We start from the raw sequence: 17,586 nt of genomic DNA, 5'->3' as shown, positions 1-17,586 counted from the left end.
AGCCCATGATAAAAGCTGTGGCAGATGTAAATTGAGTGCTGCAGTAGAGAATAAGGTGAGGGTAGATGAGAGAGGTTTGAATTTCTGACTGTGTCTCCATTTCCAAGCTGTGTGTGGAGCCACCTCTGCAGTCAGTGCCACCCTGGGAGTCTGTCATTTCATTTTCTTGGGGTAAATCTGTGATGAATTAATGATGATTCATTGTACTGTCTCACGCTGGCACGTGCCACTTCTCCAGCAGCCAGCAGAAGAGATTGCCCAACTGATTAATTCTCTGTTGTGTTCCCCCCCACCTCCTTCTCCTAGAATGGCTATTCAAGTGGACAAGTTCAACTTTGAGAGTTTCCCAGAATCCCCTGGGGAGAAAGGACAATTTGCAAACTCAAAGCAGCTGGAAGAAGAGAAGCAAGAAGCACGAGGCCTGGAGATCAACAGCAAACTGGGCATCCGCTGGGAAATCATATCCTTTTCCTGGGGCCCACCTGGAAATTCAGTGCACCACTCTCTGGGGTCTTTGACTGCTGGGAACTGGGGAGGGGGGTAGCTGCTGAATTTTAACCACAAGTTACTCAGAAATGCCACGGCAAGAAGGTATGGGCCAAAGGGCTGGCCTTTTCTTAACCTCTTAATGCTTGAAAGGCCACACTTAATGAAGTATCGATTCCGTGCGAGGAAAGGTCTTCTCGGGCCAGTGGTGTTCCTGTCCGTGGATCACGTATTTCTTGCCAGTGTTGATATTCATATTAGTGACAGGCTCTAATGGCCACCCATGAATTCTGGGCTTGAGGAATTTCACATTCTGACACCTGAAAACACTGATGGCCTTGTCCAGGAAACTGAAATCAGATTATACAGCTTACTGAGGCATGAAGCTGCTGTTTTAAAAATTCTGAGAAAGTTTTCAGAAGGGCTGTGCTACAAAGAGGGATCTGAAAGTGACTGACCCTGTTCTGAACTTGGGAACAATTCCTGGTTCTTGGTAGGTACGTAATTGAATGCATGAGTGCCTGGGAAAAAGAACAGGTTCGTGTGTCTGTTTGACTGTTCAGCAATATTTACGTTCGCTGACGTTGGGTGAGGATTCTGCTAGATGCTTAGCAGGAAATGAAAAAAAAAACGAGGTCTCATTGCAGTCTCCCCATCCCGTAGGGTGTGGATGTGTCGAGTGAGAGTTAAACACACTGTGTGACAGGACTGCGCCAGATAGAGGAAGAAGCTGCTGGTGCAGGGGACAATCAAGGAAGGCTTCACAGAGGGGGTGACGTTTGAGTGGGCTCTGTAAAGGTGAATAGAAGTTTGTGAAGGGCATAAGGATGGAAAAGTGCCCAAAGGTACCATGGTACGTGAGCAGGGTTTGCTCAGAGAATGTTTTCTGGAAAGACAGCTCTGGTTTGAAGATCTGTTAATTATCTCATTCATGCATCAGTTTTGTGGATATGGGCTATCATTCTGGATACTTCCCTGAATTCTGAGAAGATCCTCAGTTTATGTTCTGGAGCCTGAGGCCAGTTCCTCCTTTCAGGCCAAAGTGAATTTTGGGCTTGGTAGACCCAGTGTCTCCAAGGAATTGGTGACAAAAAAGCACTTTACACGTTGATAGTTTTGTTTTTTTTTTTGCACCAGATACTAAAAATAGAGTGCTTGGGGACTCCTGGAGAGCAGATAGAAGCAGCACATTGTGGCACCTTTTGTACAGAGAGATAAAAAAAATGGGTGTGGCCAGAGTAGTCCTCCCCTCGCCCTCCCCTCCGAGCTCAGCACCACAGCAGGCTCCAGTCAGTTCTTGCTGCTCAAATGAGTCAAGTGACATAGCAGGGAAGAAAGTCAGGAATTAGCACTGTATACCAGGCACATTACACCCGTCATCTCAGTGGATCCTTCCCTGTCTGTTGGATCAGCACTGTTACTTCCCAGTGAAGAAACCGAATCACAAATACCCAAACTCACCTCCGTCTAGCCAGCCGGTGAGTGGTGGAGCCAGGGGCCAGCCAGGTGTGTTTGGAGACAAAGAGTGTCCCCCGGGTCCCTGTTTTCTCAGATGGTAAACTTTCGCAAGAGAGCCCTGCAGGCCACCCAGGTGCTGAACTGGGTGACAGAGGGGCCTTTGACTCTCACCTCCTGGTACATACCATCGTGGCTCAGAGCCAGAAAGTGGTGTGGGTTTCTCTGATGGAAGAGTGTTGGAGAGGCTCAGTATCTGGCATGGATGCCTCCGCGTGAGGCAGGAGATGGAGCCTGTGCGGAGGGAAGCAGGCACGGCGGGTCTGAGTCAGCCTGAGCCCAACATCACAGAACTTCAAGTGCAGGAAGGGGCGACCCTCTGGGGGTCCCCGGAGGACCTGGCCTTCTAGCAAGTGGTCTCGCCCTGGGGCTGAGGTCCGAGCAGGAGGCCCAGTAGTGGGGGTCTGGGGCCCTCACGGCCAGCTGCGGGTCTCCTGGAACGGCCTGCTCACCTGTAACTGCTTTGCCAGGAGCTTCCATGTGCCGGGCACTGGGGTGGACCCTTGTCACCCAGGCCCCTCCCTCCTGAAGGGCCCCAGGCTGCTTTAGGTGGCTGCCTCAGGGACCAGGAAGTTGCGGCTCAAGCAAGTGGTGGCAGAGCAGACATGGAGCCCGTGCTAGCCCGTCTCTCCCGGCAGGCAGCCTCCTGGCGTCCTGGGCCCTCCGGCACAGCAAGCCGGGGTCTGCCCCTGCACATGCTGCCTGCTAATGGGATTAATTGACCAAAAATCTTAGGCTCTTTGAAAACCATCATCAAAAAGTATGTTGATGTCTTTTAATGTCTCTCCTTTCAGCCTTGACTCCTTTGAGAGGTTGACTTCCCTATTTTCTGTATTCACTTACTAATTCGTACAAGTAATTATCTAATGCCTGCCATATGCCACCCTCATCTGTCCCCCAAGTTTACTGATTGGGAGTATGTGAGGGACTTCTGTGTGGACAAATCTGAATGCTCTGTTGTTTCCAGGAAGGAAATTTGGAGAGTGAATTTGATTAAAGAAAATTAACATTAAGGAGAATATTCTCTCTCCCTTTCTCTTTCTTTTCTTTGCATCTGGTATTGTCCTCTAGCTTGGAATGAATAGCACACTCTCCCTATTGTAAACCTGAAATCAAGCAGATAGAAAGGCCAAAGGTTGAATTGGCTGATGATTTCATTATGCACTTTAATATTTTCAAAATTTTAGACTTGATAGTTAAAAAATGAGCCTCATTTTCGCTCATCCATAGTTATAGAAATTGTCCGTATGTAGCACCTGAGAGCAGATAGATGCGTTTGAAGGGAAGCTGTGTATCTTGCGGTAGAAACACACACACCTGTCTACCTAAGAAAGAGCAAGGACGGAAGGAGCAGCTGGGGGACAGCAGGCGCCTCCGCCCGTCCCTCCCTGCGGGCCTCCTCCGCGGTGTCCTGGGCCCTCCGGCGCAGCAGTCTGGGGGGAGAGCGGTGCAGGCACCTGCCGCCCCCGTGAGCGCCCGGGAAGGTGAACCCCGGAGCTCCTCCAGGGGCTGCGTGGCGGGAGCCACGAAGCCGACGGGAGCCTGGGCAGTGCGGGGACTGCAGGGGCCCCAGGCCCAGAAGGAGGCCGGGTCGTTCTCCCGAGGATGTGGCGCGGCCAGACCCTGTGTCCACAGCCCCTCTGGCTGCGGCGGGAACGATGGAACTGCCATGACGCGGGACCGACGGGAGGCCCACTCGGGCTGCTGCCGAACCCGGCCCAGGGGCTGCCAGGGGCTGAGCAGAGGGAGCCATGGAGGGAAGGAGGGGAGGGGGCCCCTTGTCGGCTCCCCCAGCCAGGTGGGCTTCACTTCCCGGGGCCCGCCCAGCCCGAAACGGGGCGTGGAAGCCCCTCGGCGTTGGCCCCTCTCCCTCCCCACCCCCACAGGCCCTTCCCTCCCTCCCTCCCTCCTTTCTTTCCTCTTCCTTTTTATGTTCTAGTTCTGCAAATTTGCTGTTTCTTCTCATCTCTTGTAGGGGACACCATACAGTTTTTGTCCTTATGTGTCTTGCTTATTTCACTGAGCGTAATATTCTAAGGTTCTTCTGTGTTGCAGCAGGCCTCGTCACCTCATTCTACCTTACGGCTGAATACTATTCCATTGTGTGTGTGAGTCACAGGTTATTTTTCCATTCCTTTTTTGATGGACACTCGCACTGTTTCCAGCTTTTGCCTGTTGTGAATAATGTTGCCATAAACAGTGATGTTCAAGTATCCGTTTGTGACCCTTTTTTCACTGTCTTCGAGTATATACACCTAGAAGTATAATTGCTGAGTCATATGAAAATTCCATGTTTAACATTTTGCAGAACCACCATCCTGCTTTCCGTGGGCCTTCATGGGGGGCAGTTTAGAGAACAGGCCAGGAAGCCAAGGCTGAGTAGCTGCACAGTAAGTGGTTATTCGTTGTCATGATGATAATAAAAATGATAAATAGGGTTTAAGAGATACATTTAAGAGCACCATTTTACATTCCCACCAACAGTGCACTCGAGTTCCAGTTTCTCTGTATCCTCTCCAGCACTTTTTTTCGGTTTTTTATAGCCATCCTTGCAGATGTGAAGTGGTATCTTGTTGTGGTTTTAATTTGCATTTCCCTAACGGCTAAAGATATTGAGTATCTTTTCATGTGGTTTTTGACCATCTGTGTATCTCCTTTGGAAAAATATCTATTCAAGGCATTTGCCCACTTTTTAATTGGGTTGTTTGTCTTTTTGTGGTGCATTGTACAAGGTCATTATATATTCTGGATGTTAAACCTTTATCCCATGTATTCTTTGAAACCATTTTCTCCCATTCTAAAGATTGTCTTTTTACTTCTTGATAATTCCCTTCAATGCACAAAAGTTTTTAGTTTTCATGAAATCAAATTTATCTCTTGTTTCTTTTGTTGCTCGCTTTTGGTTAATATCTAAGGATCCGCTGCTAAATCCCAGGTCATGAAGATTTGCCCCTGTGTTAAATTCCAAGAATTTTTAAGTTGTTGCTCTGGTGTTTAGGTCCTTCATCCATTTTCAGTTGTTTTTGTATGTGGTGTGAGGTAGGGATCTAACTCATTGTTCTGCATCTGGAGCACTAGTTTTCCCAGCATATTTGTTGAAGATCTTTCTTTCCCCACTGCATGTACCTAGCACCTTTGTTGGAAATCAGTTGGCCACAGATGTGCTCGTCTATTTCTGGACCTTCAATTCTGTTCCACTGCTCTGTTGGTCTGTCTTTGGCCCTTTTCCTTTTCCTTGTTCTTTGCTTGGTCATGATGAAAGGATCAACTCAGTGGTCTCCTTGCCCCCATCCTCCCCTAACAGTCTGTGACTGTCCACTCCAGGGCTTTCTTTATAAAGGCCTTGGGAGCTGGTGTAGCCTTCCGAGGAAGGCCTGGCCTGCCCTAATGAGGCCAATTGCTGCTTTCTGTTCCCTTCTCAGCTGGTGCTCATGCCCGCTCTGTGGAGGAGGCAGGGCAGGAGCCATGACAAGGAGGCTGGGACCCTGGAGAACCAAAATGTTTAAGGTCACTTCCCTAGAAACCGGCCAAGCGCAGATGGTGCCCGAGCCTCCTGGTGGCTGGTCTGGCCCTCCACAGGCTGCCCCAGGAGCGATCTCTCAGACCATGTTGCTGGAGGTTGAGGTGGCCTCATGGGGAGGAGGTGGGGTGTGCCGGCTGTCATGGGCTAGGTAGTGGTTTTGGCCTGAAATTTACTGCTTCTGAGGTAGAATTTATATTCTACCATGCCTTAGCTACTTAGCTACCATGCCTTAGCTACTTGGCATGTTCTCTAAACTGCGCCCCATGAAGCAGTGATCATGTTTTATTGAGTCCCAGAGGACTCAGGCCCAGTAGGCGGGAGAGGCTCGACTGAGCACAGGCTACAGGCAGGCTGGCCGACGTGTCTGTGCTTGGGCTCCCCTTGATTGCCACCTGGGGGGCCACGGCAGCTCCTACCTCAGACAGGCTGGTGAGAGCTCAATGCACTCGTGCAGACAGGTGCACAGCCCCCGTCCTGGTGCTGGCCGTCTGCTTGGCCTCACTGACTCCCCCGCCAGACCCCTTCCCACTGTCCACATCACTCCACACCCCTGGAGCCATCTGTCTTCTTCTGTTTCAGACTCAAATTTTTTACAAAGGACTCCTCATGCTCGAAAATCTCTTATTAAGCTCTTTCTCCTACATTGCCTATTTATTATTGCCAATATTAGCCTGGCAATATTTTAAAGGAATTTTTCAACCAGAACTCTCTTCTTTCCCGATAAGAACTCACTTGTTCATAGCACCTGTGTAATTTCCCTGGGTGTGGGGCTCTGCCATCTGGCCCCGGAAAGCCGGCCACACTTGATATGCATCGATGCTTTTTGGATAAAAGATACCCTCATTTTCAGCTTCTCTGTGCACTCTCCTTTAACCTCTCCCCACTCTCCAGCTACCAGTATTGGGCAGTTTTTATTTATTAGACTTGGAAGACCTTAAAACAGCCAACTCTTTGTGAACTCTGTCAATATTAGGTAGTAGCCTTCAACATGTGATCCAGAAACTGTTTGCAGTTGACTTTGTAATGAGACCATAGAGGCAGTTCAGTGTGGCTGTCGGAGCCCTGGTCAGGAGACCTGGCCCTGCCGCGCCCAGCGTCCAGAGGCCGGGGGGCCGGGGGGGGGGGTGGTGGCCTGGGAGGGCACGTGTCTCCCCAGCTCCAGGAGGCCATGAGCCCACTCGGGTAGCATTGGTGTTAGTAGTAGAATCTTCCCTTCTATCTTCTTCCATGTACGAAGCATCATATTAGCTCTTCATGTACCAAAAACCTACTAAAAGGGTATGACTCCCAGGGATGAATCTAGACCCGGCATCGTGGGATTGAGAACATCTTGACCCAAAGGGGGATGTGAAATGAAGCAAAATAAAGCTTCAGTGGCTGAGAGATTTCAAATGGAGTCGAGAGGTCACTCTGGTGGGCATTCTTACATACTATGTAGATAACCCTGTTTAGGTTTTAATGTACTGGAATAGCTAGAAGTAAATACCTGAAACTATCAAACTGCAACCCAGTAGCCTTGACTCTGAAGACGATTGTATAGTAGTGTAGCTTACATGGGGTGACAGTGTGATTGTGAAAGCCTTGTGGATCACACTCCCTTTATCCAGTGTATGGATGGATGACTAGATAAAAGGGGCAAAAACTAAATGAAAAATGTGGGGGATAGAGGGGATGATTTGGGTGTTCTTTTTTACTTTTATTTTTTATTCTTCTGATTCTTTCTGGTGTAAGGAAATTGTTCAAAAATAGATTAGGGTGATGAATGCACAACTATATGTGGTACTGTGAACAGCTGATTGTACACCTTGGATGACTACGGTATGTGAATATATTGCAACAAAACTGAATTTAAGAAACAAACCCTGCTAAATAAGTAGTAGGCACACTGCCTTGCACAGGCTGGTGAAAAATAAGGAGAGTTGAGAAGTTAAGTAAATCAAGTCAGGTTACACGGCTGGCAGGATAGCTGTGATTCCAAACATGTGTGACTGTCATGTTGACGGCTTCAGGTGCGGCCACGGCCGCGAGCTGCCCACCTCGGTGGAGTGTGAGCTCCGTTTCCCGCGGTCGGAGCTCGGGCCGCTCGGGAGGCCGCACACGAGGTTCCTTCTGGAGAGCGAGGACGGTGGACCTGCCCGTGAGCATCTCGCCCCCTGCCCGGCGCCGGGCCTGCCCGAACGCACCGTGGAGACGCAGCTGGTTTGGGGGGTGTTTAGAGGCTGACCATCTTTATTTTCATTTTCCACTCATAATTCAGAAGAAGAGTTGTAAACGTCTTTTTCATCCTGTAAGACTGAACTCTCATGTCACGTCTGCTGAGGGCCTTCCCTGTTATGTACCTCCCTTCTGTCCTGCCCTGGCTTGGACCATCCCCTCCCCGGGGCTCCTGCAGCTCCCAGTGCTTAAGTTTGTTTGTTATAATATTTGAAAAGTACTTTTTGAAAAGTTTTTCTCCCCCTGAAGTCAGTCTCCCTTGCGAGAGTGTTCCGTTTTGAGGTCAGGTGGATCCTGCTCACTCATTCCCCAGGTGTTTATTAACCACCTACTGCGTGCCGGAGACTGGAGGCACTGGAGCCACGTGATGAGCAAGACCACCAGTGCCCCCTGCCCTGATAGGGTGCACCCCCTCCCCCGCCCCAGCCAGGCACAACCCTGGACGGCAGGTGTTCACGCTGCTGATGAACAGTTGCCTCTTGGCTGACGTGGCAAGCAGAATGGTGACGGCTTCGTCGCACCACACTCTATGCTGTGGTGAATGCATGAAGAGTTGGCAGCTGGCACCAGCAGCCTCCCTTGGCGCCTGGTTCCTTTTCTGTCAGCCATGCCTGGGCACAGAGGATCTGCAGCAGGAGCAGACCAGGGGTGCCCTTTGGACAAGAGTGGTGTCATCTCATCTGCTCTTTCTCCTCATTTTTGTTGCAAATCTCCCCTCAAAGAACATTTCAGGGTTTGGTAAGATACTTGCTGATGTACCAGAAGCCCACACCACATGGATTTAAGGATGGGGAGCCTGGGACACAGGTCAGTAGGTTCCCACAAAGACAGATAACAGGACTGTGTGGTCAGGGGCGCTGCCAGCTTGTCCACTAAGAGTGAATCTCACTGCTCTTGCGAGAAGCATCCGTTAACCATCTCGGCTGCTCTGAGAGCATGGAGGCACAGGCTCGAGCCGTCTGATGGTGAATGAGATTTTAGACATCTATGAGTTTACATCCCAGAGTAAGAGATGGGATATCTTCATGGGATCCAGAGGTCGAATAAATGTCAGTATATAATTTGGGACATAGAAGCTCTTGAACTTTGTGGGGTGCCGGGGCTGCATTCCAGAGGGGCTGCCTTCTGGGCAGAGGTAGCCCGTGCTGCCTTGGGCCCCAGGCTGTGTGTCACTGGGGAGTATCTGCCTTCGAGTGCTCAGCCACCGGCCTCCCTCCAGACACCTGTCCAACAGTGGGGGGATGTTCGCCATCAGTATTTATTTGGGGTTTCATGAGCATAACCATTAATTGGACGACAACCACCAGGACATGGAAGGGGAATAAGGCACACCTGTGCTCTATTCTCACTTTCCAAGACTGTTTCCTTTCCAATAAGGAAATTTTACTTTCTCATGATCCTTCTTCCCTCTCAAGAGAGGGGCAGAGATTAAACTGTTGGCATTGGATTGCTGAAGACTAGCCTTTAACCTCTCCAGTTGGCTTTGAGCTTCTTCTAAAAGATACTTCTTAATGGATCTCTGTCTTCTCATCACCTGAAAAAAAATTAAGTACCTTTAAACAAGATTCCTTAAAACGCTGTGTCTTTCTAGCAGTCATGCTTGGAGAAAAAGTTTTATCTATATGAATTTTAGTTCAACAGCTCCTGTCATTTGGACAGCGGATTCTTTGATCATCTTAAGTTCAATGCAGGGTTGTATTTTGTATCTGCCTTTAGGTAGTTTGACTTTTGTACTGTTCACAATAACTTGGTTCAGAGGCCTTTAATCTGCCTCATTGCAAAGGAATTTTGCCAGCCAGGAAGATGCACGTCTGATCAGTGATGGTAGTAGAGGCACCCTGGCTGTTTGCCTTCTATGGGAGGGGGAGTAAGATAAGAGGGATGTGGATTTGATTGCTGTCTCCCCCAAATCCAAATACAGTGGCCTTGCATATCTTAAAACTAAAGGAATGAGAATTGGAGTCATAGACAGCAGAGATTTCAGATTTGGCCAGCCCATGGGAGTGGAGAAGGCTCTTTCCCAGCACGCAAAGCACCGTTTCAGGTCTTTGTGTGTGCACGTGTGTGTGTGTGTGTGTGTGTGTGTGAACAAATGAGTCTGGGTATGACTGGCTGTATCCAGGCCCATGTGTGTGCCTGAACATGCACGTGAATTGACATGCGTGTGCGTTTATGCTGCTGGGTGCTTGTCAGACTTTTACACATTCTGTGGTTTTTTGGTGTGACAATTATGCTGAGCACACACATCTTATATAATAGACTCATAATTACAGTGCTTAAGTGGCAGCTAACACCCCCAGCCACCTACTAGGTGCCAGGCACTGTTCTGAGCAATTTATATAGATTTAATCACTTAATTTTCACAACCCTAGGAGGCAATGGCTAGCCACATTCCACAGTTGAGAACACCGAGATCCAGTGAGGTTAACTAACATGTTCAAGATCACCCAGCTACTAAGTGGATCTGTCTGTGCTCTTAACTCCATGCTGGGACTATGAAGAGCCTCTGGTGCCTGTCACTCCCTTCAAATTGTTCCCGTTTTTCAGACAAAGCCTAAAGAGATTACAGCCCTCCTTGGTCACACTGCTGATGGGTGTCTGCCTTCCCTGGCCACTGCTCACTCCATTTCACCTGGTTGCCATCTTGGGACTCTGGAATATTCTCAACCAAACAAGATCTGCAGCAGTGAACCAATTGTGGCCTCTCCCCTTGGCTGCTGCATCACAACTGCATGGCTTCTTCTGTCCAGCTGGTCCGACACCAGGGAGCTCGGCGCAGATGCCCGTGCTGGGTGCGCTTACCCGGATGAGGACAACAGCGTCAGCAGTCTGAAAGTTCACGATGCAAGTGAGAAAACACAGCCACGGTGAAGAGGCTCATTAATCATTTAAAGCAGTCTTTCCATTAGTGTAATTTCTATTTATGACAATTTGCTAATTCAGTTGAGCTGTAGTGGGGCTGGGCTAAGTCTCTGCACCTGTAGTTACTCATTGTGGAGCTGGTGCATGGGGGCAGAGAGCGCATCTTCCTGGGGGACGCCTGGAGGGAAGCACGGCCTCCACGGGGCACACCGTCAGGGCCCTCACCCTGAGCCAGGCTGAAAGCCTCTGCGGCCACGTCTCTCGTGACGGATTTCCAGCCTCTGCTCATAGGCCTCTCACGACAACCAGGGTGCTCAGAGTGGAGCACCTATTTCTCCTTGGGGGGTGGTGGTGAGGCTAATGCCCCTCAGATCTCCAGGTGCAGAAGAGAACCTGGCAAATCCCCGCTGGCTTGCACGTTCCCCAAGGAGAGAGTTGATCGCACAGTCATTTTTTTCCTAACATAGCAAACCAGTTCATGATAAATTTCAGCCATGTTTAAGTACAGACAGGATCTCTAAAGCTGCTTGATGGTTTTGAATGTTTCTTTGTGGTACATTACCAAATATTTCCTGCTAATGGCCTAGGTGAAAATAAGAGGAAAGATGTTTTATTAACCTTCTGAATTTTCCTTAGATCTGGCTGTGTTTTTAAAAGATTTGGAAGCAAACATTCACAGTTCCCAAGACACACAGAAGATTTACTGAGACAGTGTGTGTGTAAACCCTTATCAACAAAAATACTCTGTACAAATTTTGACTAATTAAATTTAATTAATAGTGATAATTACTAAAAAATATAAAGATGTAATCCTTGCCTGAGAGATGGGGTTTCTTCAAAGTAGGGTCTCCTCTTGGTTGGTCTTTTCCTTCCCAGCACCTAACCTGACATATGCAGTAGGCGTGATGTGAATCAAGGCACTTGTGGTCCAGCTGGGGGAGTGGGGGCAACACAGTGGTGTAGCCCAGGTGCTGTGCAGGGTTTAGTGGGGACAGCCAGGGAGGTGGGAAGTATTGGCTTCCGGGATGGGGTTGCAGGGTCAGAGAGGATGTAAGGTGAGGTGGTGCTTAAGTTATAGAAGACAGAGAGGTGCTCATCAGAAGATGATGCTTACGAGTGTTCCAGGCAGGGGCGAAGCAGGTGTAAAGGCAATGTGTGTAACACGTTCCAGTGGTGGGTGTGGCTGGAGCACACACAAGGGGCACAAGACCTGGGCAAGGAGAGGTGGGAAGGGAGGCTCCTTGTGGAGGAGCTCGTGTACGTGCCAGGGGCTGATTCCTATTCCAAGGAAAGTGTGTAGCCACCGAAAGATTTTGAGGACAGGAGTGGTGTGATCAGATGTTTTTGGAAGATGACTGTGGTAGGATAGTGAATCACACGTCTCCTTCCACTCCCCACCCCTCCTCCTCTAGCATGACGTGTCCGTCTCATGTTCAGTTCTGTGTGGTGAGATTGTGCTGCCTTTGGAGATTAAGCATAAGAGCAAGACTCTAAAATTGGACAGGACATCACAAGCCTGTCTCTGCTTTCTCTGCCTTCCTCCTGCTCTGCAGCTTGTGAGACCTTAAAGGGGTGTTGAGTGGAAAAGGAGGAGTGCTTTAGGAATGGGGTTCCTGTTGGGTGGAAATTGTTTCTGCTCTGAAAGATGATGATGAAAACCCAGAGCCTGGTAATGCTCTGAGCCCTACAGTGTGTGGCAAAGGAGTGCAGGAGGAGGTCTGTCTGAGCACAGAGAGGACCCATTATATATTGGGGTGTATGTCCTTATGTGCTTTGAGTTTTGGTTTTTAAATGTCAGCCCTTCTCTTCTAGCCAGATTGTAAGCTGAGGGAAGGAATTGGGATATGAGAGAGAGCTGGTGTGTGTCATGTTTCTTTTCCACAATGTGTGCAGCTTCCATAAGCCTCAGTCACTGGGGATCCATAGACTCTGCCTCTTGCATGTGGTGGGTGAGATGCTCAGAGAAGGTACCGCTCCAGCTGCTGTGTGGTGGTAATGGACTGCCCACGCAGAAGAGGCCTCCAGTCCAGGGAATTGCCCCTTCTCTCACTGGCAAGTGCACAGGAAGTGCTCGGGAATTATTCGCTTCCCCAGGCCTGCTAATAAAGTGTGGCACTATGTTGCTAGCTGGGTTGTAACTGACAGCTATGGGGACAATCCCTTCCACATCCTTTCTGGAAAAATTCATTCATTCCGCCAACCTTTACCCCTTATCAACTCTGCAGATCTGAGTTAGGACCTAGGGCTGAGAGGTCATACTCTTGGTCTCTGCCCTGCAGGTGCTCCTGTTCTACTTGGAGAATCAGTTATGTCAACACACACCCAGAGCCCAGGCTGGCTGGTGCACCATGGGAGTGTAGAGCAGGAGTCCGGGGCCAGGAACAGCCTGCCCCGTGTGGGCCACCAGAGCTTGCCACCCACCAGATCTGGGGCTGCCTTTCCCTTGTGAGGGGAAGCCCCTTCCCCATTTTCCTGGAGTGAACCCCACTTACACATGCCCCCCAGTCCTGGAACTAAGCATGGCCACTGCATCTGTGGTGGAACAAACCCAGACCCTTCAGGGACTTAAGCTGGTGTTGCTGAGCAGGTCTGTGGCCCCATCTCCCAGAAACATCATGAGTTAGCTCATGGGAGAAGTGAGCCACTAGGGCCCATGGGCTTCTTGCCCTCACTGCGGGCGTGACCCAGATGCTACCCCAAGTGCCTGATTCCTGCAGAGCTACTTCAGAGGTCCCCTGGTCACACTCGGAGCAGGTGGCTGCATGGGAGGAAGCATGGCATGGGGAACAGGCACGGACTGTCCCTCACACGAGCTCTTCCGAGCTGTGGGGCTTTGGGAAAGCTACTTAACATCCCTGAGGAAATGTCCTCAACTTGAAAATGCTGGCATGGATATCCCCTCACAATAACGTGGAGAGGCTCCTGAGACAATGCATAGAAAGTGAACACATAGCCGGTGCCCAGGGTAAAGTAGTTGGACGGGAAGGCATGGCGTTTGGGTGAGCATTTACTGAGCATGTACCACATCTGGGACACAGAACCTGTATCCAGGGGCACCATTCCTTCCTGTCCCCATGGTTGGAAGCCTCTGAATTCTTCCAGTGTTGGTTTGCGTTTTTCTATTCTATGAATAGAAACTGTGCAGGTGAGAAGGTGGAGCTGCCCGGTCACCTACCTTGCTAGCTTGAGCAGGGGATGGCAGAGGAGGTTTAAACTGATCAAGAGCCAGCCCCAGACTCTGAGCCTCATGGCTCATCTCCGAGGGTTTGTCACTGGCAGGAGGCATGAGCAGAACTGTACTGGAATCCAGATAACTTACTCCTGTCTCTGAGACAGAAAGCAGTAAGCGCAGACGGCATTGCAAATGGAATTGTGGCTTCCTGGGAAGGAGTTGGAAAATGGCTTGTGGATGGCTCCCGGGATGAAAAATGTGAGTTGGGCTCAAGTGTGCCAGGAACTCAAGTTTTCTCCTGGTTCGGGCACACAGGGCTGGTTGGTCATTGTTAGTGGGTGTGGTTGTCTTGATTGGCAGCAGTAGTGACTTCACAGTCCTCCGGCTGGCCATGCCATTGGCTCTGCCCCCCTGAGAGACAGCGGCAGAATCCCAGGGACGAGAACCGGGTGACTCTTAGGATAGATGATTGCAGCGTCCCTGAAGGGCCTACGCAGGGGGCAGCCCTTCAGCACCACGGAGAGTTCCCGGCGGGCTTCCTTCCGGCTGGAGGCAGGCACTGACAGTCTGGAGTGAAGGCTGGATCCTTGTTTGTCCATTGGGGATAATGGGTCATACGCCTTCCCCAGAGGATCCGATATCACGCTTTTGAGAAATGTGTGCCCCGAAGTGGGGCTCAGAGCATGGGCTCCACAGTCGGTCTGCCTGGGTTCCTGCCTTGGCTGCCACTTCCTACCTGGGGGAGCTTGCTTTCTCTCTCTCTGTGCCTGAGTTGTTTCTTTTAAAAAATATTTGAAATGGAAATAGCAGTACTTACCTGATAGCTATCATGTTCTGAAGTCTTTACTTGAAAATAGTATTACATTGAGAAGACACACATTAAACCTTAGCTCATGGTAAACACTTTGGGCGTGTTCTCTACTTTAGCCTAGTGTTAGGAATTACTATAATTGTCATCATTATGTACTGCCTTCTTGCCCCAAAGGCCACGGTCTGTGTGTTTAAGAAATAGTAGCCAGGCTGGCAGCCGATGGAGCAGCAAGTTGCTGACTGGTCGGCCCTACTTTGCCGTTTGTGTGCTCGGGCTCAGGATGGTTTATGGGGCTGGGGGGGTGGGGGGAGGGTAGGTGGGGTGTGCAGGTAATTAGTCTTATTAGCTCAGCCAGATAAGTTTATGGCTCATGTCAGAAAGTAAATTAGTACAGAAATATGCTATTGGAATGGTGCCATTGGCAACTTCGTAATTACACACCTGCTAACTCGGTCTCCTGACCAGTGCTTTCCAGGGCACTGTTTTTCCACAGGCACAGTGCGGCCTCGTTTGTGGCATCTGCCTTGAAAGCCTGGTGGGATTTAAAAAAAAAAAGAGTAATATGCCATTTTCTGAGGTCTTACTTCCGTACATACAAGTAAAAATAAATCCTGGAAAGAATCAGGAAAGAAAGGTTGGAGGAAACACAAAAATGGCTAGTTTTAAATCCAAACGTGCTTAGGATTTGTGTTCTCAGCTCCTCTCCCTTTTTGTCTAGGATGAGATCCATTAAGGTTTGCATCAGGTCCACTCTATAGCTCAGTTCCTTTCACGTAATCCCAGGGCTGCTGCTAAACTCACAGGGTGTTTTGTTTATGGTTTTATCGAGGGCACTTTATGACTTACTTTTTCTGAAATAATTATTTTTATTTTAAATAGGTGAAACATGCACATGGGTTAAAAATTTTAAAAACACAAGAAGTACCCATCTGCCCTATCCCTTCCCCTCCTCCCAAAGATATCATTTTTGTTTCTTGTAGATTCTTTTAGAATTTCTTTCTAAACAAGAAGCAAGTACAAATAGTCTTATTTTTATACGCATTTTTAATATAAAAGTTATATGCTGTTTTGCAGCTTGCTTTTTTCACTTAACAGATCTTGGAAAACTTTCCGTATTATCTTACAGAAAACTTTGTGTCTCCTTTTGACAAGCGTGTAATTTTACAGCAAGGTTGATTGTCCCTCTGCTCCCCCAGCTTGGCCAATGCACATTCTCAAATGCTTGGGTTTTTGCAGGCTGGGAGAGACGTGCTCTTGAGGCTGTCATTTCTCCTTTCTGCAGACACCGTGCTGGAAAGAGTCTGGTTGCTGGAGCTGAGTGGCTCTGGACGAAGCCCTGCCCCACCTCTTGGTAGCCTGGCACCAGGTTGTCAAAGCCCTCCTAGCCCCCGGCACCTCGCCTGCACTGGGGGTTCACCACTGCTGCCCCCTGGGTGGAAGGGAGCACGTAAGGCACCTGTCTTAGAGCCTGCCACCCTTCAGGGCCAGCCCAGTGCTAGTGCCCTTCCCCACTGGACATCTTAGGGTCTGAGCCCAGAGTTCTCCACTGGGAGTATTTCCTTCCCTGAGGATCAGTCTTGCCTGCTGAGAATGGATGTTTGTGAGCCTCATGGCCGTTAGATTACAGGTGAGAGCCCACAGCACAAGAGCTGCAATTGGGCACGTTTTGCCAGCACTGCACATACAGGGCTGCTTTCCCTCGGTGTCTTTGATTGTAGTGAATCAGAGTGCTTCCAGGGCAGTCCATGCACTAAGAAAGGGGCGACTCAGTGTCTTCCTTCTGAAAGAGAGGGCATGGCTCAGAGGGAGAGGGGAGCTAGGGGCTAGCTTCCTGTCAGCTGGTCCTCCACTGGTTTGGGTCACCCACAATAGTCACCTCCCTGCTATGGTGACTTAGGTCACTGGGGAAGGCCCCCGGCCCCAGAGGCAGCTTAGAACCCATGTCTGCCACTGCCAACCACACAAGGGAACCCAGTTGCTTGGGAGTGGCACAGCTGCTCTGCAGGGAGGCCGCTGAGTGGCATGCTGGGGACACGCCGTGGCAAGGGTCCCTGGGTCAAGGCCAGTGGGTGGGTGGGGCTCCAGGAAGGATGGCGCTCCCACTCGGGACCTGGGCTTATCCTGGGCTGGCGTTGATCCTGTGTCCTTCCCCTCAGGAGGGCAGCCACCCGGCCGCTTGGAGGGGACTTGGAGATGTGCATTGTACAGAAGCTGCACCAAGCCAGCCTGAGACAATCAACTGCAAAACCACCAGCAACACTCTCACAAATGATGCTTTTTGTGTTTTCCTATTGGTGGAGTCCCAGCAGGCAGTGCAGGGGTGGCCAGTTGACAAGGACAGAGGGTGATGAGCCGCTTGGTGGCCATGACCAGGGATAAGGATGTGGAGTCGTGGCTGTGGCAGAGTCCACAGAATGGGTCCCAGCTCTCTGTACCCGCACCGTGGCTGTGTGGGCAGGGAGGTGGCCACCTTCGGCCAGGAGTTCCAGAAGTAATCCCATTAGCGACAGGTGAGCAGCAGCGAGGGCCTGGCCCGGCAGCCAGCTGTGCCACTCGCAAGCAACTGGGTTCCCTTGTGTGGTTGGCAGTGGCAGACATGGGTTCTAAGCTGCCTCTGGGGCCAGGGGCCTTCCCCAGTGACCTAAGTCACCACAGCAGGGAGGTGACTATTGTGGGTGACCCAAACCAGTGGAGATCAGCTTTTGATGAAAAGCGTCCACCCACCCCTGCCTGCATTCAGGCAAACCTGCCAGCATCCATTCTCTAAAGCATCAAAGCAGCAACCCGCATTTGTGGAGCTACTGATGCGGACCACGAGTTGTGCAAGAGATTAGAGCTTTGAAGAAGGCAGTTGCCCGTGATGTAGGCAGGGGGACAGGCCTGTGGGACCTTGGCTGCAGGGCTGCTTGACTGGGGCTCTGAGAACCACGTGCACTTTTGAGGGGGTGCTCCATGAGGAGGCGCGGTGGTGCGGGTCTGAGAGAGAGAGTAGGGGTCCGCCGG

General features: G+C 50.2%; 1 protein-coding gene across 1 annotated transcript in view; it reads left to right on the top strand.

Moving 5' to 3' along the window:
* TRAPPC9 (trafficking protein particle complex 9) overlaps positions 1-17,586 on the top strand; it is a 743,379-nt gene that overhangs the window by 579,216 nt on the left and 146,577 nt on the right. The window contains exon 21 of the mRNA XM_037803518.1: positions 307-460. Within this exon, the coding sequence (XP_037659446.1) occupies positions 307-460 (154 nt within the window). The remainder of the gene's footprint in view (positions 1-306; positions 461-17,586) is intronic.

The sequence above is a fragment of the Choloepus didactylus genome, chromosome 14 (genome assembly GCF_015220235.1).
Source record: "Choloepus didactylus isolate mChoDid1 chromosome 14, mChoDid1.pri, whole genome shotgun sequence".
Lineage (NCBI taxonomy): Eukaryota > Metazoa > Chordata > Mammalia > Pilosa > Megalonychidae > Choloepus > Choloepus didactylus.
The sequence above is the reverse complement of the archived record's forward strand: the minus strand, read 5'-3'. Positions and strand labels throughout refer to the sequence as shown.